Below are 21,605 nucleotides of genomic sequence, written 5' to 3'. Positions count from 1 at the left end.
TTTCTGTGCGCACGCCAACAAAGTGCGCCATGCTGCGCCTAGTGGACAAGTTTGCCCTTTGCACCGTTTCAGCGGTCGGAGGAAGTCAGAGACTGCTTTTATAGCTACGTTGGGTTAACGCGGCTCTACTTCACTTCTAAAATCAAATAATATAAGATTAATGAAGAACATGATACCGTATTTTCTCCCCCCTGTTCTTTTAATACTGTATATAGTTCAAAGGGAATAACTTTTTTTTTCTTTCAGATCCGGTCAGGCGGGTGGTTTAAACCACCGGATGTGACGTCAAAACAAGACGCCGGGGGGAAAACTCACTCGTTGGTATGGATCTCGGGTGATAAACAAGAACTTATAAGAGATTGTTTTATTTTCATGTGACGCTTTCCAAGGTATTGTATTTTTATCCACTATATAAATTACACGTTGTAATCGTCTGTGTTTTTGAGACAACGAGTACACTCGCATGGCACTTGAAGACTGCTTGACGGCGGTGAAGCTAACAGGCTACTGTTAGCTAGCGCTAGCAGCGGCGGCTGAGTGAGGCGCCGCCAGCTTTTGTTTGCCGAGCCGAAATGTTTCACGTGTTTCTTCAAAATGAAGAGGAAAGTGTCTCGACTGAGACTAAGCCCTAACGAAGAGGCTCAACTCATACGAGAAGAATATGAGAGGAGAAGGAAGCTGCGAATACAACAGGTAGTTTGGCTGTGATTATGAACTGGACTTGTTTCAGTACTGTTTACTGAAGACAAAAAACATTATTATCCCAAACGACTTACAAGAGTCAGCGGTGTGTAGATCAATTCAAATGTTAACTGGCATCACAGAGCGCCAAGAAGTAATCATGTTAGTAACTACTCTTAGTAGTATTTGTCACATAATAGTCACATAGTAGTCGGATTATATCGAGGATCGGCTCTGAGCCCTTTCTTGTTTGCAATGGTGATGGACAGGTTGACGGACGAGATCAGGCAGGAGTCTCCATGGACGATGATGTTCGCGGAGGACATTGTGATCTGTAGCGAGAGTAGGGTGCAGGTGGAGGAGAGCCTGGAGAGGTGGAGGTATGCACTGGAGAGAAGACGAATGAAAGTCAGTAGGAGCAAGACGGAATACCTATGCGTGAATGAGAGGGAGTCGCGGTAACAAAGGCATTTGAGTTTAAATACACTGCTCAAAAAAATAAAGGGAACACAAGCAATGCAATGTAGCTCCAAGCCAATCACACTTTTGAGATATCAACCTGTCCAGTTAGGAAGCAACACTGATTTGTGAATCAGTTTCACCTGTTGGTAAATTGTCTAATTTCCACCAGGTGGAAATTAGACAATTTGCAAGACAACCCCTATAAAAGGAATGGATTTGCAGGTGGTGGCCACAGACCATTTGCCTGTCCTCATCTTTTCTGGCCGATCTTTGGTTAGTTTTTCATTTTGCTAGTGCCCTCACCACTAGAGGTGGCATGAGGCGGTATCTGCAACCTACAGAAGTTGCTCAGGTAGTGCAGCTCATCCAGGATGGCACATCAATGCGTGCTGTGGCAAGAAGATTTGATGTGTCTCCCAGCACAGTGTCCAGAGCATGGAGGAGGTACCAGGGGACAGGCCAGTACACCAGGAGACGTGGAGGGGGCCGCAGGAGGACAACAACCCCGCAGCAGGACCGCTATCTGGTCCTTTGTGCAAGGAGGAACAGGAGGAGCACTGCCGGAGCCCTACAAAACGACCTTCAACAGGCCAATAATGTGCAGGTTTCTGCTCAAACAGTGAGAAACAGAATGCATGAGGATGGTATGAGGGCCCGACGTCCACAATTGGGGCCTGTGCTCACAGCCCAACACCGTGCAGCCCGATTGACCTTTGCCAGAGAACATCTTGGTTGGCAGATTCACCATTGGCGCCCTGTGCTCTTCACAGATGAGAGCAGGTTCACACTGAACACGTGACAGATGTGAGAGAGTCTGGAGACGCTGTGGAGAACGTTCTGCTGCCTGCAACATCCTCCAGCATGACCGGTTTGGCGGTGGGTCAGTGATGGTCTGGGGAGGCATATCCTTGGAGGGCCGCACAGACCTCTACGTGCTAGCCAGAGGTACCATGACTGCCATTAGGTACCGGGATGAGATCCTCAGACCCATTGTCAGACCATATGCTGGTGCAGTGGGCCCTGGGCTCCTGCTCATGCATGACAATGCTCGTCCTCATGTGGCCAGAGTGTGTCAGCAGTTCCTGTATGTCGAGGGCATTGATGCTATGGACTGGCCTGCACGTTCCCCAGACCTGAATCCAATCGAGCACCTCTGGGACATCATGTCTCGTACCATCCGCCAACTCGATGTCGCACCACAGACTGTCCAGGAGTTGACCGATGCCCTGATCCAGGTCTGGGAGGAGATCCGTCAGGAGACCATCCGTCATCTCATCAGGAGCATGCCCAGACGTTGTAGGGAGTGCATACAGGCACGTGGAGGCCACACACACTACTGAGCCTCATTTTGAATCGTCTTGAAGAATTTCCACAGAAGTTGGATCAGCCTATGTTCTCATTTTCCACTTTGATTTTGAGTATGATTCTGAATCCAGACCTTAATGGGCTAATGATTTTGATTTCCATTGATCATTCTTAGGTTATTTTGCTCTAAACACATTCCTCTGTCTAATAAATAAAGATTTTCAGCTGAAATATTTCATTCATCGAGGTCTATATTGTGTTTTTAGGTGTTCCCTTTATTTTTTTGAGCAGTGTACTTGGGGTCAACTGTCCAAAGCAACGGGGAGTGCAGTAGATAGGTTAAGAAGAGAGTGCAGGCAGGGTGGAGTGGGTGGAAAAGAGTGTCAGGAGTGATTTGCGACAGAAGGGTACCAGCAAGAGTTAAAGGGAAAGTTTACAAGATGGTTGTGAGACCAGCTATGTTATATGGTTTGGAGACAGTGGCACTGACGAAAAGACAGGAGGTGGGGTCTGGGGGTGGCAGAGGTGAAGATGATAAGTTTTTCACTGGGAGTAACGAAGAAGGACAGGATTAGGAACGATTATATTAGAGGGACCGCTCAGGTTGACATGGAGACAAAGCAAGAGAGGCAAGCTTGAGATGGCTTGGACATGTGTGGAGGAGAAATGCTGGGTATATTGGGAGAAGGATGCTGAATATGGAGCTGCCAGGGAAGAAGAGAAGAGGAAGGCGAAAGAGGAGGTTTATGGATGTGGTGAGGGAAGACATGCAGGTGGCTGGTGTGACAGAGGAAGACGCAGAAGACAGGAAGAAATGGAAACGGATGATCCGCTGTGGCGACCCCTAACGGGAGCAGCCGGAAGTAGTAGTAGTAGTCACATAGTAGTACTATAGTAGTTGTAGGTACATTTGCTATATAGCATACCCATTTACAGAACTCGTGTCATCAGGTGCATTTAGTGTAAGTGTGCCTTAAGTCAGCAAGAGGCAACGAATTGGAGGACCAAATTACAAAGCAGACTTAAACTGCCAAATACCAGTGTAACAGGCATATCATCATCATCTTCATCATAAAAGCATAAAATGTCAAGTGCAGGTAGAAGGAGAGCGCAATAGAAATAAGAAATAGCTGACACCAATAGTATCATTAGGTGATTCATATTTGCTGCAAAATTACACTAGGTAACCACATTTACAGCTGATGCTATTTTATAATTTTGTGCATTTTATGTGGCTGCTCAGTCAATATTTCCAGTGTCTTTTTTTGTTGTTGCATGCTTTAGTGTACATCTAACATTTGATGTTGTGGCGATTTTCACTGTTGTGCAGGTGCGGGAACAGCAGCGGAACATCGCCCTGCAGATTCGCCATGAGGTACAGCAGAGACGGGAACGCGAGTTGCAGAACCTTGCGGAGGAGCTGAGGCAGGATTGGGAGCGTCAACAGAAAGAGAAGATCGAGACCCTGCAGACTTTATACCAAGATAGTCTCCAACTTCTCGGTCAGGGACACAGAGATGCAAAAGAAAACGTAAGCCTGACCCCCATTAAATTGGCAGCTTGTTCTGATTCAAGATCATTGCCAGGAATTCTGTCCATGGTTGCTTGAGTACCTTTTCTCAAATTATTGGATTTGTGTTATGTAAAGGGGTCTGCCACTGCGATACACTCGTTTGTCCATATGTAGACACTACAGTGTAGGTATTCTCATGTAGTCAGTAGATAAGTAATGCATAATTTGCACTCCAGTGCCAGGAGATGAATGTATTTAGGAATCAGGAACAATTTGTTGTCATTTCAATCATGTACTTGTGTATACAAAGGAAACGAAATTTGATTTCTCCCAGCCCCCACCAGTGCGACACAAAAGATAAAAACACATATCCAAAATTTACCGAAACAACACCACCAACAACATACAAAAACAGAGAGAACAAAGGAAAAAAAAACAACTAACAACAGTCCATTCAGTGCAGCACAGTCCAAAAATTCCACTGTCCAGAGAACGAACACCAGCCAGGATGACTGTCGGAGCTGCCAGTCTGTGTGGACTAGTAGTTAGGTTAGCCTGCCCTGCTTCAGCCCTTGGTGTTTCCTCTTCGGGCTCAGCTCAGGGCAGGGCAAGTCATTCCACAAGTTACCTGTTAACTTGCACAATCAGCACCACTACACAACAGAATATGGACAATGCATTACAAACTGCTCCTCTAGATTTGATGGGAAAGCGATTCTTTTTTTGTGTCCTGTGTACCTGCTGTTCAAGACATGGGTGGACATGTTCAAGATGTGCTATTTACTATCTGTAAGCTAGATGTGTCTGTTGTACCTATTTGATACCATTCCAAAGGAAACAAGTAGTCTTGGACACCATGGGGAGCTATGTGTTTTTATCAATAAGATGGGAGCAAACTAGAAGAAGTTTACAGTCCTATTTGACTGGGAAAGCACTTGTCATATTTTTAGCGACTGTCTTTCACAGATTATACTTGTAAACAGGCATACTGGTTACAGCTGCAGTCATAAAGGGACACATACTTGCCAACAAGCTAAGATTTGTTGAGATTCCAGTCATAAAAATCCAACATGTTTGATGTAATTGTGATGGCTCCAAGTGGCTGAAGGTTTGAGCTATAGGTGAGCAATTTGAATCTTAAATCCCAGCACGCTATAAAAAAATCCCAGAAAGTTGAATCACTTCATCTGGACACAAAGTTTAGTGGGAGAAACATTTCATCACTCATTTAAGTGACTGTCAATCTCAGTTGACTGCAGGTATCCCCCAACCAGCACAGTTGTATAATGTCTGAAACCAACCATCAGTTTCATATGCTAATTCCCATGATCATTAACTAGAGTTACAATGGCCCTGTGTACTATTAACAGAGGATTGGGGAATATTTGCAATCACAGCATTGTAAAATGGCGACATATGTACTCTTAGCCCCCCCCCCCCCCCCCCCGGTTCAGGGATGGTCACTCTCTTTTCACATAAATGGCTTCTTTGACTACGGGTTCAAACTAGCATTCCTCCCTATCAAGGATGATCACATGGTCATCATTGAAAGAGTGGCCACTTGTGTAGACTGTGGAGTCTGGCCCGATGAGGTAGCTCTTCTTTGTTGTGCCATCCTCTTCACCAGCATCTGTTTGGTTTCCCTGCTATACAAGTCACGGCAATTTGGATAAGAAACTGATCATTGGTTTCGGTCATTTTGCAACTGTGCTGTTTATGGGGGAAGGGCCAAGAGTACATCTGTTGCCATTTTACAATGCTGTGATTGCAACTTTTCCCCAATCCTATTTCTTACCTGGATTATTGAGCACGCATCAAGACACTACAAAATAACATGTGCTGACTGTTCGTGGTGACCTGCCCTACTTTGTGCAGACTGGTGCAGACTCTCCACGATCTTGAAAGTCAGTCCTCATGGCCAACTCAATTTTATAACCGGCCTATAAATCATCTAGCATGTTTCTGGCTTTAGTTGTGTTCATCCCAGCACTCTGAAGTTGAGTGTTGACCAGATGAAAGAAATTACTACCGTGTTGCATTGTTTTTGGGACAAAGTAAGCAGGTTTATTCACCACTTGGCCTGAGATGGTAAGGGCTTGTTAGCACACAGGTTAAACTGTTCATTGAGTGACATGGTTGAAGAACAAGATTTTGTACTTTAAACTCTCCCTCAACACAATGCTCTACTACACAAAGTTAATGAATTGACCTTTCCTTTGTACCAGGAGCCTGACTGGGAGGGTATTGCTCAGAGGGAGGAAGAGAATCACGCCAAAGCCAAGGAGCGTTACCGAGAAGCCTTGAGAGAGCTCAAATCCCAAAGACAAAAAGACCATGAAGAGTTAAATCGGTGAGACACACACACACACACATTTTGCAACTAAAATCATATCTTTGATATTTTTTTTTCTCTCTCCTAGTCCCATCAATGCCAGGAAAAGGGCGCTACAGGCAGAGAAGGAAAGATCGGCTAAAGTGGCCAGCCTCCCACCCCCTCCACCAAATCCCATTGAGGTGATTTGCATTGTTAAAAATGAATTTCGATTGACCTGACAGGAGATATGATGTTGTAAGGTAGAAAACTAGCTGGAAGTTTCTGTTGTTTTTCCTGCTAGTTAACCTGACAAGATACCTTGTTTATAAAGATTGCATTTGAAATTCCGATAAGTCACAAAATCATGATCTAGCTCCCCTAGATCATATGTTAGTAATAACAACTTTATTAATGTAGGTTTTTTTTTCACAATCAGGACATACAAAACACAGAAATAAGGTTATATAAGAAAAGGGCTGTGGCAAAAACAGAAAAAGTTGGGAATACAAACCTTGGATAGGACAAGGGACAAACCCTGTTTGATTGTAAAAAATAAATAAATAAGCCATTAGAACCATATTTACAAGAGTAAATACCTACCATTCTCATCCTGGGTCATAATTTTTCCCCCTTTTTTTCTCCTGAGGGTCATAATTTTTTAATGTTGTTTATTTTTTTATTTATTTTTTTATGTTCTCCTAAGATGATAAGACTGACTGGCGCTTGCCCTGCGCTGACTCTGAAATGTAAGATCTTGAATTCACATCACTCATGAGGTCTGAAACTGCTTATTTCCTTTCATTTAGACCCTCGATTCCAAGAGACTGCACATAGTGAGGAAAGCGGATGTGAAGGCGTTTTCCTCAACACACTACCACAGGCCTGAGACCACAGTGGACAGGGAGGTGAATGAGAGCCAGGTTAGCACTCTAGCAATCATTTTCAACTTGAGCTTTATTATCCACTAAGTTAAGTTTGCATGTATACCGAAGTTTACTTTTTTTTATTGCGATTAATTTGAAATACTTGCGCTGCTTGTCAGCACATGGAGAGCTGTCTTTTTCCCTACCCCCCTACTCAGCTCCTCACTGGACACTTAGAGTGCATAAACTTTGTCTCTGCTTTCTCACAGTGGTAGGCTTTATTTGTTCCCAGCCCTCATCCCCATAAGAAATATGTCTTACGCTGACAGTCAGTTGTGACAGCCTTGATGGCTTTATTGGAAAGCTGTAGTTCATGAGAGAATCTGTGTTCAGAGTTAAAAAGATGCTATTAAACAGTAGTATTTGAATTTAAACATACTTTGTTTGTGTCGATTTTACATTAATTCCATGATTTTACATTTAAGTATCAATTATTACAAACTTCAGTGTTACGAAGAAAAAAGCGATTAATCGCAATTAGTCACAGCAAGTTGTGTGACTAATTAATTAATTTTTCTAATCAATCGACAGTCTTAATATCCATGTATCTTAAACCCAAAATTGGGCAATGGAGTGAAGTGATTTGGGAAATGCTAAGCATGTTTCTTACAGGGTATAAATTCCAGAAAGTAACAAGAAAAAATATGTATGATAGTAACTCTTCTCTGCACAATATTCGCTTATTGATTTATTGCATTGTTACTAATTAAATTACACAGGTGAGAGAAGATATTAACATGGTGAATGAGTCTTTAGCAACTTGACTCCCTGTCTAAGTACAATGTCTTCACATGTCTCCAGCCAAGCGCCCACGAGTTGGCGGAGATGGAGACGCAAAGGCTCCAGGAGTTGGGGAAGGAGGCGGAGAGGGAGAGAGGAGAGCGGCTGGAGAAGGCTCGCCTCAGAGGGAAGCATGCCCTGTGGAGAGAACAGCTCATGCAGGTACAGCTCTGGCAGAATGGTGTCAATCACCATGGTAATGTTCCCAGATCAATAGATGAAAACTACTACTACACGCGGCTGCTCCCGTTAGGGGTCGCCACAGCGGATCATGCGTTTCCATTTCTTCCTGTCCTCTGCATCTTCTTCTGTCACACCAGTCACCTGCTGATCTTTTATTTTTATAAAATTACTATTTACTTATTCTTTTTATAAAATTACTTCCCCCGGTATTGAAATGTATTGTGCTGCAGTAGCAGTGTCAGTGAGTATGATACCAGTGTAGCTACACTCGTGATGTTTATTCAAGCAAGTAAATAAGTGAACCACTTCTTATGGTCATAAGGTTCAGAAATAAACACTTATGTGAAAGGTAGCAGTACAGCATTCTTATCAAATCAGAGTCATGTAGTGGTTGAAGATAAGTCTTTGCTGTAACCTATGGATTAAACCATCACACTATGGAAACAGAGATGAAAACATGGCTGCTTTCGAGGCCTGGTGTAGGCTTGGGTTTCTTTCTGCTGTTCAAATGTTTTTGCTAATGTTTTTAAAGCCCTATAACACTTATTTTTTTCAAACAAGATGTAAATTTGTATTGATATTACCATCGTTCCAGTTATTGCTGTCGTCTGCTGCAGGACCGTGAGCGTTTACTCGTCCAGTTGGAGCACATGCAGCAGACAGACCTATTGAGGAGAAGGCAGCAGGCGTGCCAGATACCGGCTCAGATCTTCCGGCCTCTCCCTGGGAGACAGGAGGAGGAGGAGGAGCACCAGAGGGAGATGGAGTTTGCCTTCGAGGACATTTACACCGGAGAAAGAAGTAAGGGTTTTGGCCGTAGCGGAGGGGCAGATTGTACCATGGAGGGCCATATGTGTGCTGGTTCTCACATCAACCAAACAGTATAAACCATCTGATTTTGCCAACTAGTCCTACTCTGTCTGATTGCAGGTGTGCTAATCCTTGAAAACAGCTGGTCTGACTGTGAGATGGTTTGGAATGAAAAGTTGCAAAGTTATCGCTCCATGATGGTGCATTATTTATGATTACTGCAGTAGAACGATGGTTCCTCAGAACTAATTTTGTTCTGGTTAGTTGAGATGGGGGTTATTTATGGGTTTCCCAAGTGTGGAGGGGTAGCATGGTGGCCCAGTGGTTAGCACTGTTGCCTCACTGCAAGAAGGTCCTGGGTTCGAACCCCAGGCTGTCCCAGGTTCTTTCCGTGTGGAGTTTGCATGTTCTCCCCGTGTCTGCGTGGGTTTCCTCCGGGTGCTCCGGTTTCCTCTCACCATCAAAGACATGTCTGTTAGGGTTAATACTCCTGCCTGTGCCCCTGACCAAGGCAATCTTCCCATCCGCTTCCAGTGTGGGAAGATGCCGACGCGAATTCACGTTCGCAGCGGCCTCACCCAGTACCAGTGTGGGAAGATGGCGGCACGAATTCACATTCACAGCGGCCTCACCCAGTACCGGTGTGGGAAGATGGCGGCGCGAATTCACATTCACAGCGGCCTCACCCAGTACCAGTGTGGGAAGATGGCGGCACGAATTCACATTCACAGCGGCCTCACCCAGTACCAGTGTGGGAAGATGGCGGCACGAATTCACATTCACAGCGGCCTCACCCAGTACCGGTGTGGGAAGATGGCAGCGCAAATTCACATTTGCAGTGGCCTCACGCAGTATCGTCAATGTAGTGTCTTTGTCCACGTCTGCGTCTTAAGTTTTTGTCTTCGTTTGTTGGCTGGGAGAGCTGGCGCTGGATCGGCTGCGAGTCTGCTGTGCTGTGAGCCCAGGGACCACGGCCTTGCGCAGAGCTGCACCCGAGGAGGTAACACCAAGGACGGTCTGACAGGACGCAGAAGCGGGGAAGGCTAAGTTAACCGCTAGCCCATGCAGACCGGCAGTTCCGATAACACCAAGGGTGGTCTGGCGGCGGCCTCTCCTGGCGTTGACTGTGGTGTTTTTGGTGTTGTCATGTGGAGTGTGGGGAGGTGTGTCGAGGGTGTGTGGCTGGGAGAGCTGGCACTGGGTCGGCTGGGAGGGCTTGGTCTGCTTCGTTCGGTTGCCACAGGGACCATGGTCCCTGCCTGGAGCTGCACTCGAGGAGGAAGCACGAAGAGCGGTCTGACAGGATGCGTAATTGGGGCAGGTTAAGCTAACTGCTAGCCCATGCAGACTGGCAGTTCTGACAGTCACCCTGGCTGGTGTTTGTTCCCTTGGACAGTTTTTTTTTTTTAGTTTGGATGTATGTGTTAGTTTGGATATGTGTGTTCTTGTAGTTCTTGAATGTGTTGTGTGTGTATGTTGCACTGCTGTGGGCTGGGGGAAACGGCTTTTTGTTTCATTTCATGTACGCAAGCACATGAGGTGAAATGACAAAGTGTTGCTGATTCCAATAGGAAAAAAAAAAATAACTGGAGTTGGTGCCCACTGCTCCTAGCTACACGGCTAGGATGGGTTAAATGCAGAGGATGAATTTCCTCACAGGGATTAATAAAATCTATCTATCTATCTATTGATCCAATCCTCTCCTCTCCCATTGGATGCCAGGCTTGGATCTGAGGGGCTGAGTCTTGGTCTGCTGTTAGACAAATGGTCCCATTGCTTAATATAACATCTGTCCACTATTCAGAACATTGAATTTAATACCATTTGGAAGGTTGTCTATCATTTTCTATTAAAATGTAAAATTTTGTGATGAACTGAGCTTAATGTGTTGACTGTCTCTGAGTATTGCCCACTATAAATTATTTTAGAAGTAGGTGTAAACTTGCAGACCTTCCTCTCTGGCTCATTCAAGGGGTCAAAGGTGATCTGGTGCTCCAGCTGACGCCAGAGCCTCTGCCAGCCCTGTCCACGGACAGCCAGGACCAGGAGTTAGACCTGACCCTGGACAGCGCTGCCACGCCACTGGAGGACACAGCAGGAACAGAGGACTCACACCCTGATGCCAGGCAGCAGAGACAGCAAGCTGAGCTGGAAACAGCTGAACAAGGTGAAGAGATGGCCCTGCAGCTTAACAAATAGAAAACAAAAATTTAACATCTGCAGGGCTGTTGGATGACTATTGTAAGCATGTTGAGTTTTAACCTGGAATTTATAAGTGCGTCTCTGAATTGAGCATGTATCCATGTTCTTTGAGCTGAACACTTTCAGAAGGTCATTTTGCATCAGTGCATTCGTTTCACAAGAAGAAGAAGGATACAGGATATAGATATTTATGCCTTAATTAGATCAGGCATTTCAGTATTGATGGAACTCTGAGGTTATGTAAGTATTTATAATAATATATACATATATATTAATATATGTATAAATATTAATATATACATATATTAATATATATGTAGTTTTTATATTTTGATTTCTATTATTCATATTACTTAAAGAGTTAATAAGCACTGGTTTTTAGCCTGTCTGTGTCACTCACAATTATAAAAAGGATATAAAAGGGGTCATAAAAGTTATAGGGGTTATAAAAGGAGCCCAAAGACTGCTGGGATAGGCTCCGGCATCCCTGCGACCTTGAGCAGGATAAACAGTTTGGATAATGGATAAAAGGGGTGTAGATATGGAGGACAGTGATGGTGGTGTGGGTTAGACTGAAGGTAACGGTGTTGTAGTAGAACATCTCATCCCAGCTTCTAAAGTCTACCAAGAGATTCAAGATTGAATGGTTTATTTGTCACATATTTCATGTACACATACAATAAATAGTGAAAGGATTTTTGGCAAACTGCAATAAAAGAGAAATGGAACAATGACAATAAAAGGAAAATGAAAGCAAATACAAAAAAAAAATGAAATGTAAAAAGGTTAAACAAATATCCAGGGAATATACAGAAGGTATATCCTGATGAATATCTATATTCAGTGTGCAGTTACTACACTTGATCTTAGCCAAGGGGCCAGAAGCGATGCAGTGTGCAGTTACTATACAATCCAAGTACAAGTGTGCAAGTAGACTGAATGTGTAAAGTGTCTGAGAAGCTGTTAATACCAGGCATTAACATGCGTCTTGGGTGATCCGATCACAAATGGAAAGCTCTAAGTACAGGTGTGAATGCACCCAATGCATCTTGAGATCCGATCGCTCGAGCCACATTCGGAGGTGGCCTGGGAGCGCTTCTCAAGAAAGCTGCAAGTAGTGAAGTTTTCAGCAATGTTGGTCATAAAACTTTGAATCACTCACTGCTGGTGGAGTCAATGAGCGGCAACACAAACACCGCCACTTTGCCATTCTAACCCACATTGTGGTTGAGGGGGGGGGGGTTACACTCGTAGTGCTTTGAGTGTCGAGTATGAAGATGTTTGGATGAGCAGTTCTTGAAAAAGCGGTAAACAGCAATACTGGAGGCCAAGCAATCAGCCTGTGGTACTAGTTCAGAATAAATCAGGAAATCAGTATAGGACTGTCCGTTAGCGAGCTCGGCAGCTTCTTCAAGTCACTCGTGTGAGGATATTCATGATTATCCCCATTTACGATGAACCTGATAATGGAAATTCGCCACGATCAACTTTTCACAAGTATTTTTTTATCACGATCCACGATAAAGTCCTATATCATCCCATCGCTAGCGGAGACGCATTCTAATGCCGTGTGTGAACTGATGTACTTTGAGCTGTCTATGTGTGATCAGATCACCCAATGTCCTTATGGCCTGGGGAAGAAACTCCTTCTGAGTCTCTCTCTGTTGGCCTTGTGGCTGCGGAGGCATCTGCCTGACTGCAGCGGCTGAAACAGTCAGTTAGTGGGATGTTTGGGATCCAAACTAGTCCTTCTAGCCCTGGTCCTGCACCGCCTGGTGTATAAGTCCTTTGGGGGGGTGAGTGTGGACCCGTTGGTACGCTCGGCCGACGGTACCACTCTCTGCAGGGCTTTTTGGTCTCGGGAGGTACAGTTCCCATATCAAGCTGTGAGAGTTTAGTTGGCCAAGGCTGCCGTCTTATCTTTCTACTTGCCATGTGTGTCGCCTGCGTCACATGGGTCCCGGTATCTTTGATGCCCCTCCTATGATATAGGCAGTTTTGAGGAAGCTGATCATGAGGTTAGTTTTCCCCCGGATGTAAGAAAGAAAATAAAATTTTGCGTCAAAACTGCAGTGTGATGCAGTGTTTTTTTTGGTGAATTTTATCATGAGGGTAATAGGAACATACCAACATGTTTACAGATCAAAAAATGGAGAGAAGTTTAATACATCTTTGAATTTTCTTGGATGGTTTTAAGTCAAAATGACCAAAGTCAAGTTCTTAGTTGTGTGAACACTTGACAGTAAGAAAATATTCTGATTCGGCTTGATCATTCATGCAGTTGCTGGTACTCAGTTGTTAACACTCTTCTTGTCAACTTCTTAGCTATCTGCACATTTCCTGATCAAAGAATCAACTGGACTCTACTCTTTGAAGTAATTAGTGCAATTATCCGAAAAAGCTCTTTTCTTTGATTTTGTTCACAGCAAAGCCCTCGAGACCTGGTCCGAGACAAGCCTTGAAGAAGCTGCTGAGCCGCATCCGGATCCAGCAGGACCAGTGGAGTAGCCACAGCAGCCAGGGCTACCACCAGGCCCATGTAGATGATCACCTGACCGCCGACACCGATCAGATCCCAGAGCGTGACACAACCATCGACACAGGCTCCCTTACCAGTGAGGAGAGAGGACAAGAGAGAGTGGCCCCTGGAGCTCCGAGGTTCCCCGTGCACTCAGAACTCCCCCAAGGTGAGTTGCTTAACTTTAGGTGCTACAGCGAAACAAAACCACCACTGATCCAACAGAGTTCATGAGAGTAATGGGAGTTTACCTTTTTCTTTTCGCCCCACAGTGCATTCATTTTAGAACGCTTGCATAGCAATGGCACTGAAACCTTTCATTTTGTATAGCGCAAATACTACAGCGGAAAAGTGTCACCACAGAGCAAATACTATAGCGGAAAAGTGTCACCACAGAGCAAATACTGTAGCGGAAAAGTGTCACCACAGAGCAAATACTATAGCGGAAAAGTGTCACCACAGAGCAAATACTGTAGCGGAAAAGTGTCACCACAGAGCAAATACTGTAGCAGAAAAGTGTCACCACAGAGCAAATACTATAGCGGAAAAGTGTCACCATGTGTGAGTAGTCAAAAAGGCAGGAAAATAATTTTGTTCCTCAAACAATCATGACCAATATGTGATGGATGATTGTGATCATAATCTGAGAAATTCTCCGGATTGTCATTTTAAACATATGAAACACTGTTATTACTAGGGGTGGGACGATACTGGGTCAAATTCTGAATCATTCGATACGGTCTTTACGGTTGGAGATGCTCCCCATTTTGCAAGATCGTGTGCCATTCACACTAGAACGACCAGGATTTCACTCCTGCCTGAAACGACCATGGGCGGTCAAAATGACCAGGGGTTTTTAAACTCTATATTCTGTCAAGATAGATACCCAGTTGAGATATTAATGCATTACATATGTTAGTATGTCTGTTAGGAAACAACTGACACCAAAATTAAAATTTTAACAACTTATTACTGTAGCCAATTCAGGGGGCAACCAGCACCACATGCGACTACGTTAACCAGTCGAATAAAGGGTCCGACCCGTCAGCCAATGGGCTAGCAAGTCTACAAATGCGTGATTGTTACAATACTATTTTCAAACAATTTAAAATGGCTGCTGCCCAGCACCTGTAAATACTGCAACGCCTCGGTGGTAGTCATGGTGGTAGTCATGGTGGTCTGAAACGGGGGCTGTACCCAGACATGTTGGAAATAATACCAGAAAAACAAAACGGAAAACACATATTGCTAATCTAACAAGCGTAGCAAGGCCTATAAAATGTGAAATGTAAAAACAGAACTGAACTTCGTGAAGGAAATAACATGAACAACACGTCATAGATAGTGACATGACGCGCACAATGATGTGCAAATTACGCGTGGTCATTTTGACCGCTCATGATCGTTTTAGGAAGATCTTACAATTTTTTTTTTTGTTCAATTGATCTGAAACGCATTTTAATGCAAATACGTATATGCAATTTTAGGAGCATTCAGAGCGGCAGGTCTGTATCCCCCCCCCCCCCACAAAGTTATTAAACTTTGAAAATCCCAAACGGTCAAGTAAAACACTTGTGTTACACAACAAGAAAATATGGCACAAAACCTTGTTGGAACTTTCGCACTTGCAGTACGTTTTGAATACGTGCCTTGATGATGCCAAAGCGTTGGGCCTAATTCTTAAAATAAATGAAATATAGAGAAATGTAGTGATGTTTTGTCTCTCGCTTACCAAGGCATCCACTGTATCGTGTTGAATTGAAATCGTGAGAGGTATCGAACCACGAGATTTGTGAATCATCCCGCCGCTAGCTATTAATCACACGCTAAAGCAATTAACTTTATTTGCTTGGCCATATGCTAAAGTTGAGTTGTAAATGATGTTTAAAAAGTCACATGCTTGATTATTTTTTTTTTCTTCCAGATTCAGGATTTCAAATCCCCCCCCCCCCCAAAAAAAATCTTCAGGCCCCCCCCCCTATAGTATAATTGTGGAGGGTGTAAGAAAGGAGATGAGACCGCTTCTGCTTTTGACCACACAGCCGTGGATGGGGTCATTTATTTCCTCCAACTCGTTTTATGTGAACAGTTTACAATAATAAAACCTCAGCCTTGTGTCTACCCACAATCCCCCTTGCTAACCGTCTTCAAGGGACCGTCTCTGGTCCGCATGGTGAATATGTAACCTGCAAGTAGGTCGCTACATAATAATGATTGCGGTTCTATTCTTCTTTTCATCCCGATCTGCATTGGAAGCCACCGAAGACGAGTCCATCTTGGCGGGGACTTCGCTTCCTGCTGACGAGCAAGCTGACCCGATGCAAGACTCTGAAGAGGAGAGAACGAGGAGGGTATGTGCTGATCAATGAGACACGATCTCGTGGTGACCACTGCATGTGCGGTCAGATGGTGTGCACACAAACGGAAAGTAGAACAGAGACCGTTGTTTGTAGTTCACCTGCTGTATCTTTGTAATGGAGACGAGGACAGAGAGAGGGAGAGGTGTGTGTGCATGCACATCCATTTGATTCTTCAGTTAGTGAATTGATGCAGGTGACATAAGTCCAGCCTCCGTTTAAAGTAGGGACCTTTAACTGAACAAGTAGCTGCAGCTTAGTGAAGGATTCATGACTTTATTTCAGTTTGCTTTGTTCCACATTTAACAGATGAAAACGAATATATGATAACCTATCAAAACAAATGTAGTGCATAAGTTCGGTCTGTTATTGTGACATAAACGGGGCTCCGTTGCCAATTAAAAACTAAATTGTGTCCAGTGGTGAGTCTCAAGAATGTCCTTAAAAAGAGTGAGGTTGGCTTTCATTGCATACAGTTGTGATTATTCTGTCTCCGTCTGAGGTTCACCACGGTGTGGACCAGTGATGAAAACTAGCCAAATCTGAAGGCAGCGATCACTATGTGCTTCACCTGGCCATGATTATGCTTGAGAAGCCTTTTATATACACATACACACACACACACACACACATATGTATATGTATGTATTTGTGTATTTGTCTTGGTGTGTATGGCTGTAGTGTGAGTGTGTGGGTGTGTAGGGGTAGGTTTTTGTGCATTGTGTAGCTAGCTGCTTGTGAGTGAGTGGTTGTGTTTTGTGTCTGTTCACTGAGCGATGATGTAACTAAATCTTTACCGGAAGTGTATCTAAAATACATTTCATGATGGTTTCTACACTTGAACTGAGCTCAGTGTTTGTGTACGTAAATAAACTTCTATGTTTCATATGAACGGGTTCCAGACAGATGAAGTAATTTTTTTAAAAAGTAACGGGGGTCCGGGTAGCGTAGCGGTCTAGTCTGTTCCCTACCAACACGGAGATCGTAGTTTTGAATCCCCGTTGTACGTCCGGCTTGGTCGGGCATCCCTACAGACACAATTTGCCGTGTCTGCGGTTGGGAAGCCGGATGTGGGTATGTGTCCTGATCGCCGCACTAACGCCGCCTCTGGTTGATTGGGGCGCCTGTTTGGGGGAGAGGGGGAACTGGGGGGAATAGCGTGAGCCTCCCACGCGCTACATCCCCCTGGCGAAACTCCTCACTGTCGGGTGAAAAGACACGGCTGGCGACTCCACATGTATCGGAGGAGACATGTGGTAGTCTGCAGCCCTCTCCAGATCCAGAGGGGGTGGAGCAGCGGCCGGGACGGCTCAGAAGAGTGGGGCGATTGGCCAGATACAGCTGGGGGGAAAAGAGAGGGAAACGATCCCAAAAATTTTCTTTGACATGCTCATCCAGCAGTGTTTTCTGTAGATGGTCTGGTTTGTTTTTAGGTAGGAATTTCATTCACGATCAGTCACCTTACAGCTGCAACTTAAGGGTGGATTAGAGCAACAGTTATGTCAAATCTTTCATTGCATCTAGTACATGTTTTATGGCTGTCATTTTTGAGTAGTTAAATGTAAAGGATTACTGAGTCGTGTTGTGCTCCAGGAAGGGGAACTCGAGGGAGAGAAGCAGCAGCAGATAGCTCTACTCCAGGAGCTGGAGGAGCAGAGGGCCGGTCTGGAGCGTATGCTGCAGGAGGCCCAGCAAGAGAGGGAGAACCTTAAGGCTGCTGTGACCCAGGATGCACCCACCCACCAGCAAGAAGTACCGGTCCATGACCAGGAAGTCACCTCTCTTACTCCTGGTCCAGCTGCTGAGGTGTCAAAGCTCTTTATCTCTGTCCTTCTCCAAAATACAGCAGATTAAAAGATGCCTTAATAGAAATGTGTTTTAATCAGCATTGGTTGGTTAAATTTAGAATGAGTGTGGCACATAATAGTAAGATAAGTGAGCCAATAAGTGGAGGTTCAACATTTTGAAGCCCAGGACTAGCTGCAAGGGCCTGGAATGACAACCAGAGGGTTGCTTGTATCAGGATCCCAGATGAGACTAGTGTGCCACTGAGAAAGGCCCTTCACCTCTACTACTCTGTAGTGTACACTGTGCCGCTGCCAGTCTGAGCCATGAAACTGGCTAAATAACAAGCTAACATTGCATCAAACAGATTAATTACTTGGGCCGGATAGATTGAGGGTTTTAGTGGTTCACAGCCAATAGTTGATGTGCTAACTTTTATATATTCTCTAATTCTGTGGTGATTTTATTTATTTATTCAATTTTTTTTTAAGAATATGTGCAGATTGTGTTAGCTGATAATTTTGCTTTGGCTTTTAAGGTATTCCATTTCATGTGATCAGTGTTTTCCAACCACCTGAAACAAATGAAAGGTTCACATCAAACCATTCTCTCCCTCCAGACGGTGTCTACAGCGAGGGAAGGAGGCCACACGAGGAGGATTAGAGAGTACCAGCAGAGGCTCCTGGAACAAAACAGGTTTGCTAGAAGAAAGGAGGGAAACTTGTTTTTTTCAAATCCAGTGGCTAATCAAATTAAATCCAGTGGTTAATCAAATGAATGATTGACTAATTCATTAATTTGGCAGAATAGGAGGCAATCTCTGCCTGATCATCTGTCACAGAAGATGGGGTTATAGATAAAAATGTTGTGCCAAGAATGGCATACTACCTGCACTTGACGTAAATTATTTTTTCTAATGTATAAATCTGGCGAGTTTTTTGATTTCGTCTTTAACAGTGTGGTTTTTTTTATTATATTAAGACTTCACAAAAGGTCTGTGGAAGGGGCCCGCCAGCGCCTGGAGGAATATCAACGAGCTCTCCGGATTCGTCACATGAGCAGCGCATTAGTTCGGCCCCCTGCTGTGCCTGCAGGCCCTATTCGCCCACTTCCGCACTCTGGTGGGAGTTCAATACCCTTAGTGCCCGCTCTACAGCGCCCCACTAGCTCTGCATTACCTGTTCATATCCCCTGCACTGATGATAGGACCCAAGTCCAAGTGGAAACCCCTACCAGAGTGTCGGCCAGTTTTGCTCCATCTGTCACCCTCTCCAGTCTTGTTTTGCATCCAAGAGCAAGTTTGGGTGTCGAACCAGTGTTCCAGCCAGTGCAGCCAGAGCTCTCTGCGGGGATCCTGAGAGACCAGACAGCAGGTATCACTGCTCGGCTGACTGACAGCATTATTGAGAGAGTCACAAAGCACCTTTCCAAGAATCTGAGGCCCTCCTCCATCAGTACAGACTTCCCACTCCACGGGCCGTTTACAGCATCTGATGTCCCACTGCCACCGGTGTCTCACCCCCTCCGGGTCACAAGCCCTAGTCAGGCTGACGTTTCACCTCTGCTATCGGGGCGGGCCCCGGTGAAGCAAGGGACTCTCCAGCTGGGATCTCAGGCCTCTACGCAGGAGGATATAGAGATGCGGAGGCGAGAGCTACTGGAGGCTCAAAGGCAGGTGCTGGCGCAGAGGGAGGCCATGGCACAGCAGCTGAGGGAGCAAGAGGTGCAGAGACATGTGGAAGAAGAGGCGAGGCGGCGGTATGAAGAGGAAAAGAGACAGAGGCATGAAGAAGACAGACGGAGACAGGAAGAAGAGCGGAGACGGAAATGTGAGGAGGAACAGAGATGGAGACATGAGGAAGAGAAAAGATGGAGGTATGAGGAGGAGGAGAGACAAAGGCGTCAGGAAGACAAGTGGAGACAGGAAGAGGAACGGAGATGGGAGGAGGAGAGACGGAGATGTGAGGAGGAAGAGAGACGGAGGCGTGAGGATGAGGAGAGACGGAGACAGGAAGAGGAGAGGCCGAGATGGGAGGAGCAGATGGTACAGATGAGGAGGCAGAAGGAGGTGCTGCAGGCCCTGATCAACATTGATGAACAAGTGGGTGTGGGAACTGTTTTAATTACACAACTGTTTAGTGGTTGGAGTTTGTGGCTTGATAATTTCCATAGCTGTCCCCATCAGAATTAATTTAATTGGCAAGTGGAGTCAGTGTACAGGAATTTGAAGTTGGCTAGATTTAAAGGCATTATATCCCATGTTATAGTGCTGTTAATATTTGAATGATGATAAGGGTAGTTTTTGGCCCTGTGATGGCCTGGCGGCTTGTCCAGGGTGTCTCACTGCCTGCCGCCCAATGACTGCTGGGATAGGCTCCAGCATCCCCGCAACTCTGACAGCAGGATAAGCGGTTTGGATAATGGATGGATGGAAGGGTGTTTATTGATGCTTCCAAAGAAAAATCCAACTCAGTTTTTCAGCAGCTCTGTTTTCTTCCCCACAGCCTGCTCCACAGGCTACCACTGAAGTGCTTGATTCAGAGGACATCGGTGAGAGCCGCCTCAGACTGCTGTCATCCCTGCTCAGAGCCATAGAGGAGGCCAACGGAGGAAGTCTGTCGCACCTGCAGAGCAACTCTGAGAACCAACAGCCTTCAACCAGAGGTACCACACTGCCTTCACAACTTGTGATGTCCCACTGCCACCAGTCTCTCATCCCATCCGGGTCACAAGCCCCAGTGAGGCTAGCGTTTCACCTCCGTTATCAAGGCAGGCCAATACCATGGTAGTCTTTAGGACTGTGATCTATTCAGTGATTTATTTATTTTTTAGAGACACAGCGTCTGCCTAATTCTAAAGTAAATTTGTTTTTCCTTGATTACGTCCATAAGTTTCATTTATTTCCTTAACTGCTCTTGTTTGTGTTATCTTCAGCAGTTACATAGAGTGAACATGACACCAGAGCAATAAAATGCTTATTTACAGTAGCTCTTAATAGCTCCATTTTTTTAAAGGTAAGATGAGCAAAATATAAAGAGTGACAAATATAGAAAGTAACAATCCTTAATGTACATAACGTACATGCACGATATCCATGTAAATGTCTAATTATGGTCTGGTAACGGCATGATAGTTGTGCAATGACAGTACAATAACAATATAGATTGGACCATAATGTCTATTTTAAGTGAGTGTACAAAATCTCAGAGATACTAATTGTTGGCTTTAAAGTCATAGTTGGTGAGATGTAGTGGAGATGAGGATCTCGAGTGTTTTAATAGTTGCCAGTGTGTTATTGATACCTGTATTGGAAATTTACATGAAAAGGAATCAACATTTTTGTATCATAATGAGTGACTGGTGCTCTTGTTCTGAAGATCTCACCGCTCAAAGCCTTGCCCCCCCTGGACCAGCCCTACCACCACACCTCCACCCAGCTGTTCACCTCCCTCCACGGCCACCGAAGCCCCCAGTCACCCGCGTTAGGCTGGGCCCCATGGAGATGATGGCTGAACAGCATGAGCTCAGTGCTATCCAAGAAGTGGAGACGCCAGCCAATGCCAGCCTGGTCACAGGTAAGGCTGTAAACTGTCTTAATGTTCCATTATCCTTAGTTGTCATTATGTTCATGAGTGACAGAACCATCTGAGAAATGGATAAGTTCAGTTTTTTGATCACGTGTATGGTTGTTTAGTTGTAATTCATTTTGACCAGTGAGACCCTTTGCCAAAACAAGTGATTGTATGATATCGATATAGTGGTAAAGTCTTGA

The 21,605-nt window shown here is 44.8% G+C and overlaps 1 protein-coding gene across 1 annotated transcript in view; it reads left to right on the top strand.

Annotated features, from left to right (window-relative positions):
* Positions 1 to 310: 310 nt before the first annotated feature.
* cep295 (centrosomal protein 295) overlaps positions 311 to 21,605 on the top strand; it is a 34,635-nt gene continuing 13,340 nt past the window's right edge. The window contains exons 1-15 of the mRNA XM_056282916.1: positions 311 to 693; positions 3,779 to 3,979; positions 6,187 to 6,311; positions 6,382 to 6,475; positions 7,082 to 7,195; positions 8,000 to 8,140; positions 8,779 to 8,962; positions 10,944 to 11,138; positions 13,600 to 13,860; positions 15,948 to 16,042; positions 17,642 to 17,854; positions 18,453 to 18,529; positions 18,815 to 19,934; positions 20,338 to 20,497; positions 21,211 to 21,408. Coding sequence (XP_056138891.1) covers positions 595 to 693; positions 3,779 to 3,979; positions 6,187 to 6,311; positions 6,382 to 6,475; positions 7,082 to 7,195; positions 8,000 to 8,140; positions 8,779 to 8,962; positions 10,944 to 11,138; positions 13,600 to 13,860; positions 15,948 to 16,042; positions 17,642 to 17,854; positions 18,453 to 18,529; positions 18,815 to 19,934; positions 20,338 to 20,497; positions 21,211 to 21,408 — 3,277 coding nt within the window. The 5' untranslated portion in view covers positions 311 to 594. The remainder of the gene's footprint in view (positions 694 to 3,778; positions 3,980 to 6,186; positions 6,312 to 6,381; positions 6,476 to 7,081; positions 7,196 to 7,999; positions 8,141 to 8,778; positions 8,963 to 10,943; positions 11,139 to 13,599; positions 13,861 to 15,947; positions 16,043 to 17,641; positions 17,855 to 18,452; positions 18,530 to 18,814; positions 19,935 to 20,337; positions 20,498 to 21,210; positions 21,409 to 21,605) is intronic.

This window comes from Lampris incognitus, chromosome 7 (genome assembly GCF_029633865.1).
Source record: "Lampris incognitus isolate fLamInc1 chromosome 7, fLamInc1.hap2, whole genome shotgun sequence".
Classification (NCBI taxonomy): Eukaryota; Metazoa; Chordata; class Actinopteri; order Lampriformes; family Lampridae; genus Lampris; species Lampris incognitus.
Note: the sequence above shows the minus strand (reverse complement) of the source record. Positions and strands in the feature narration are given on the sequence as shown.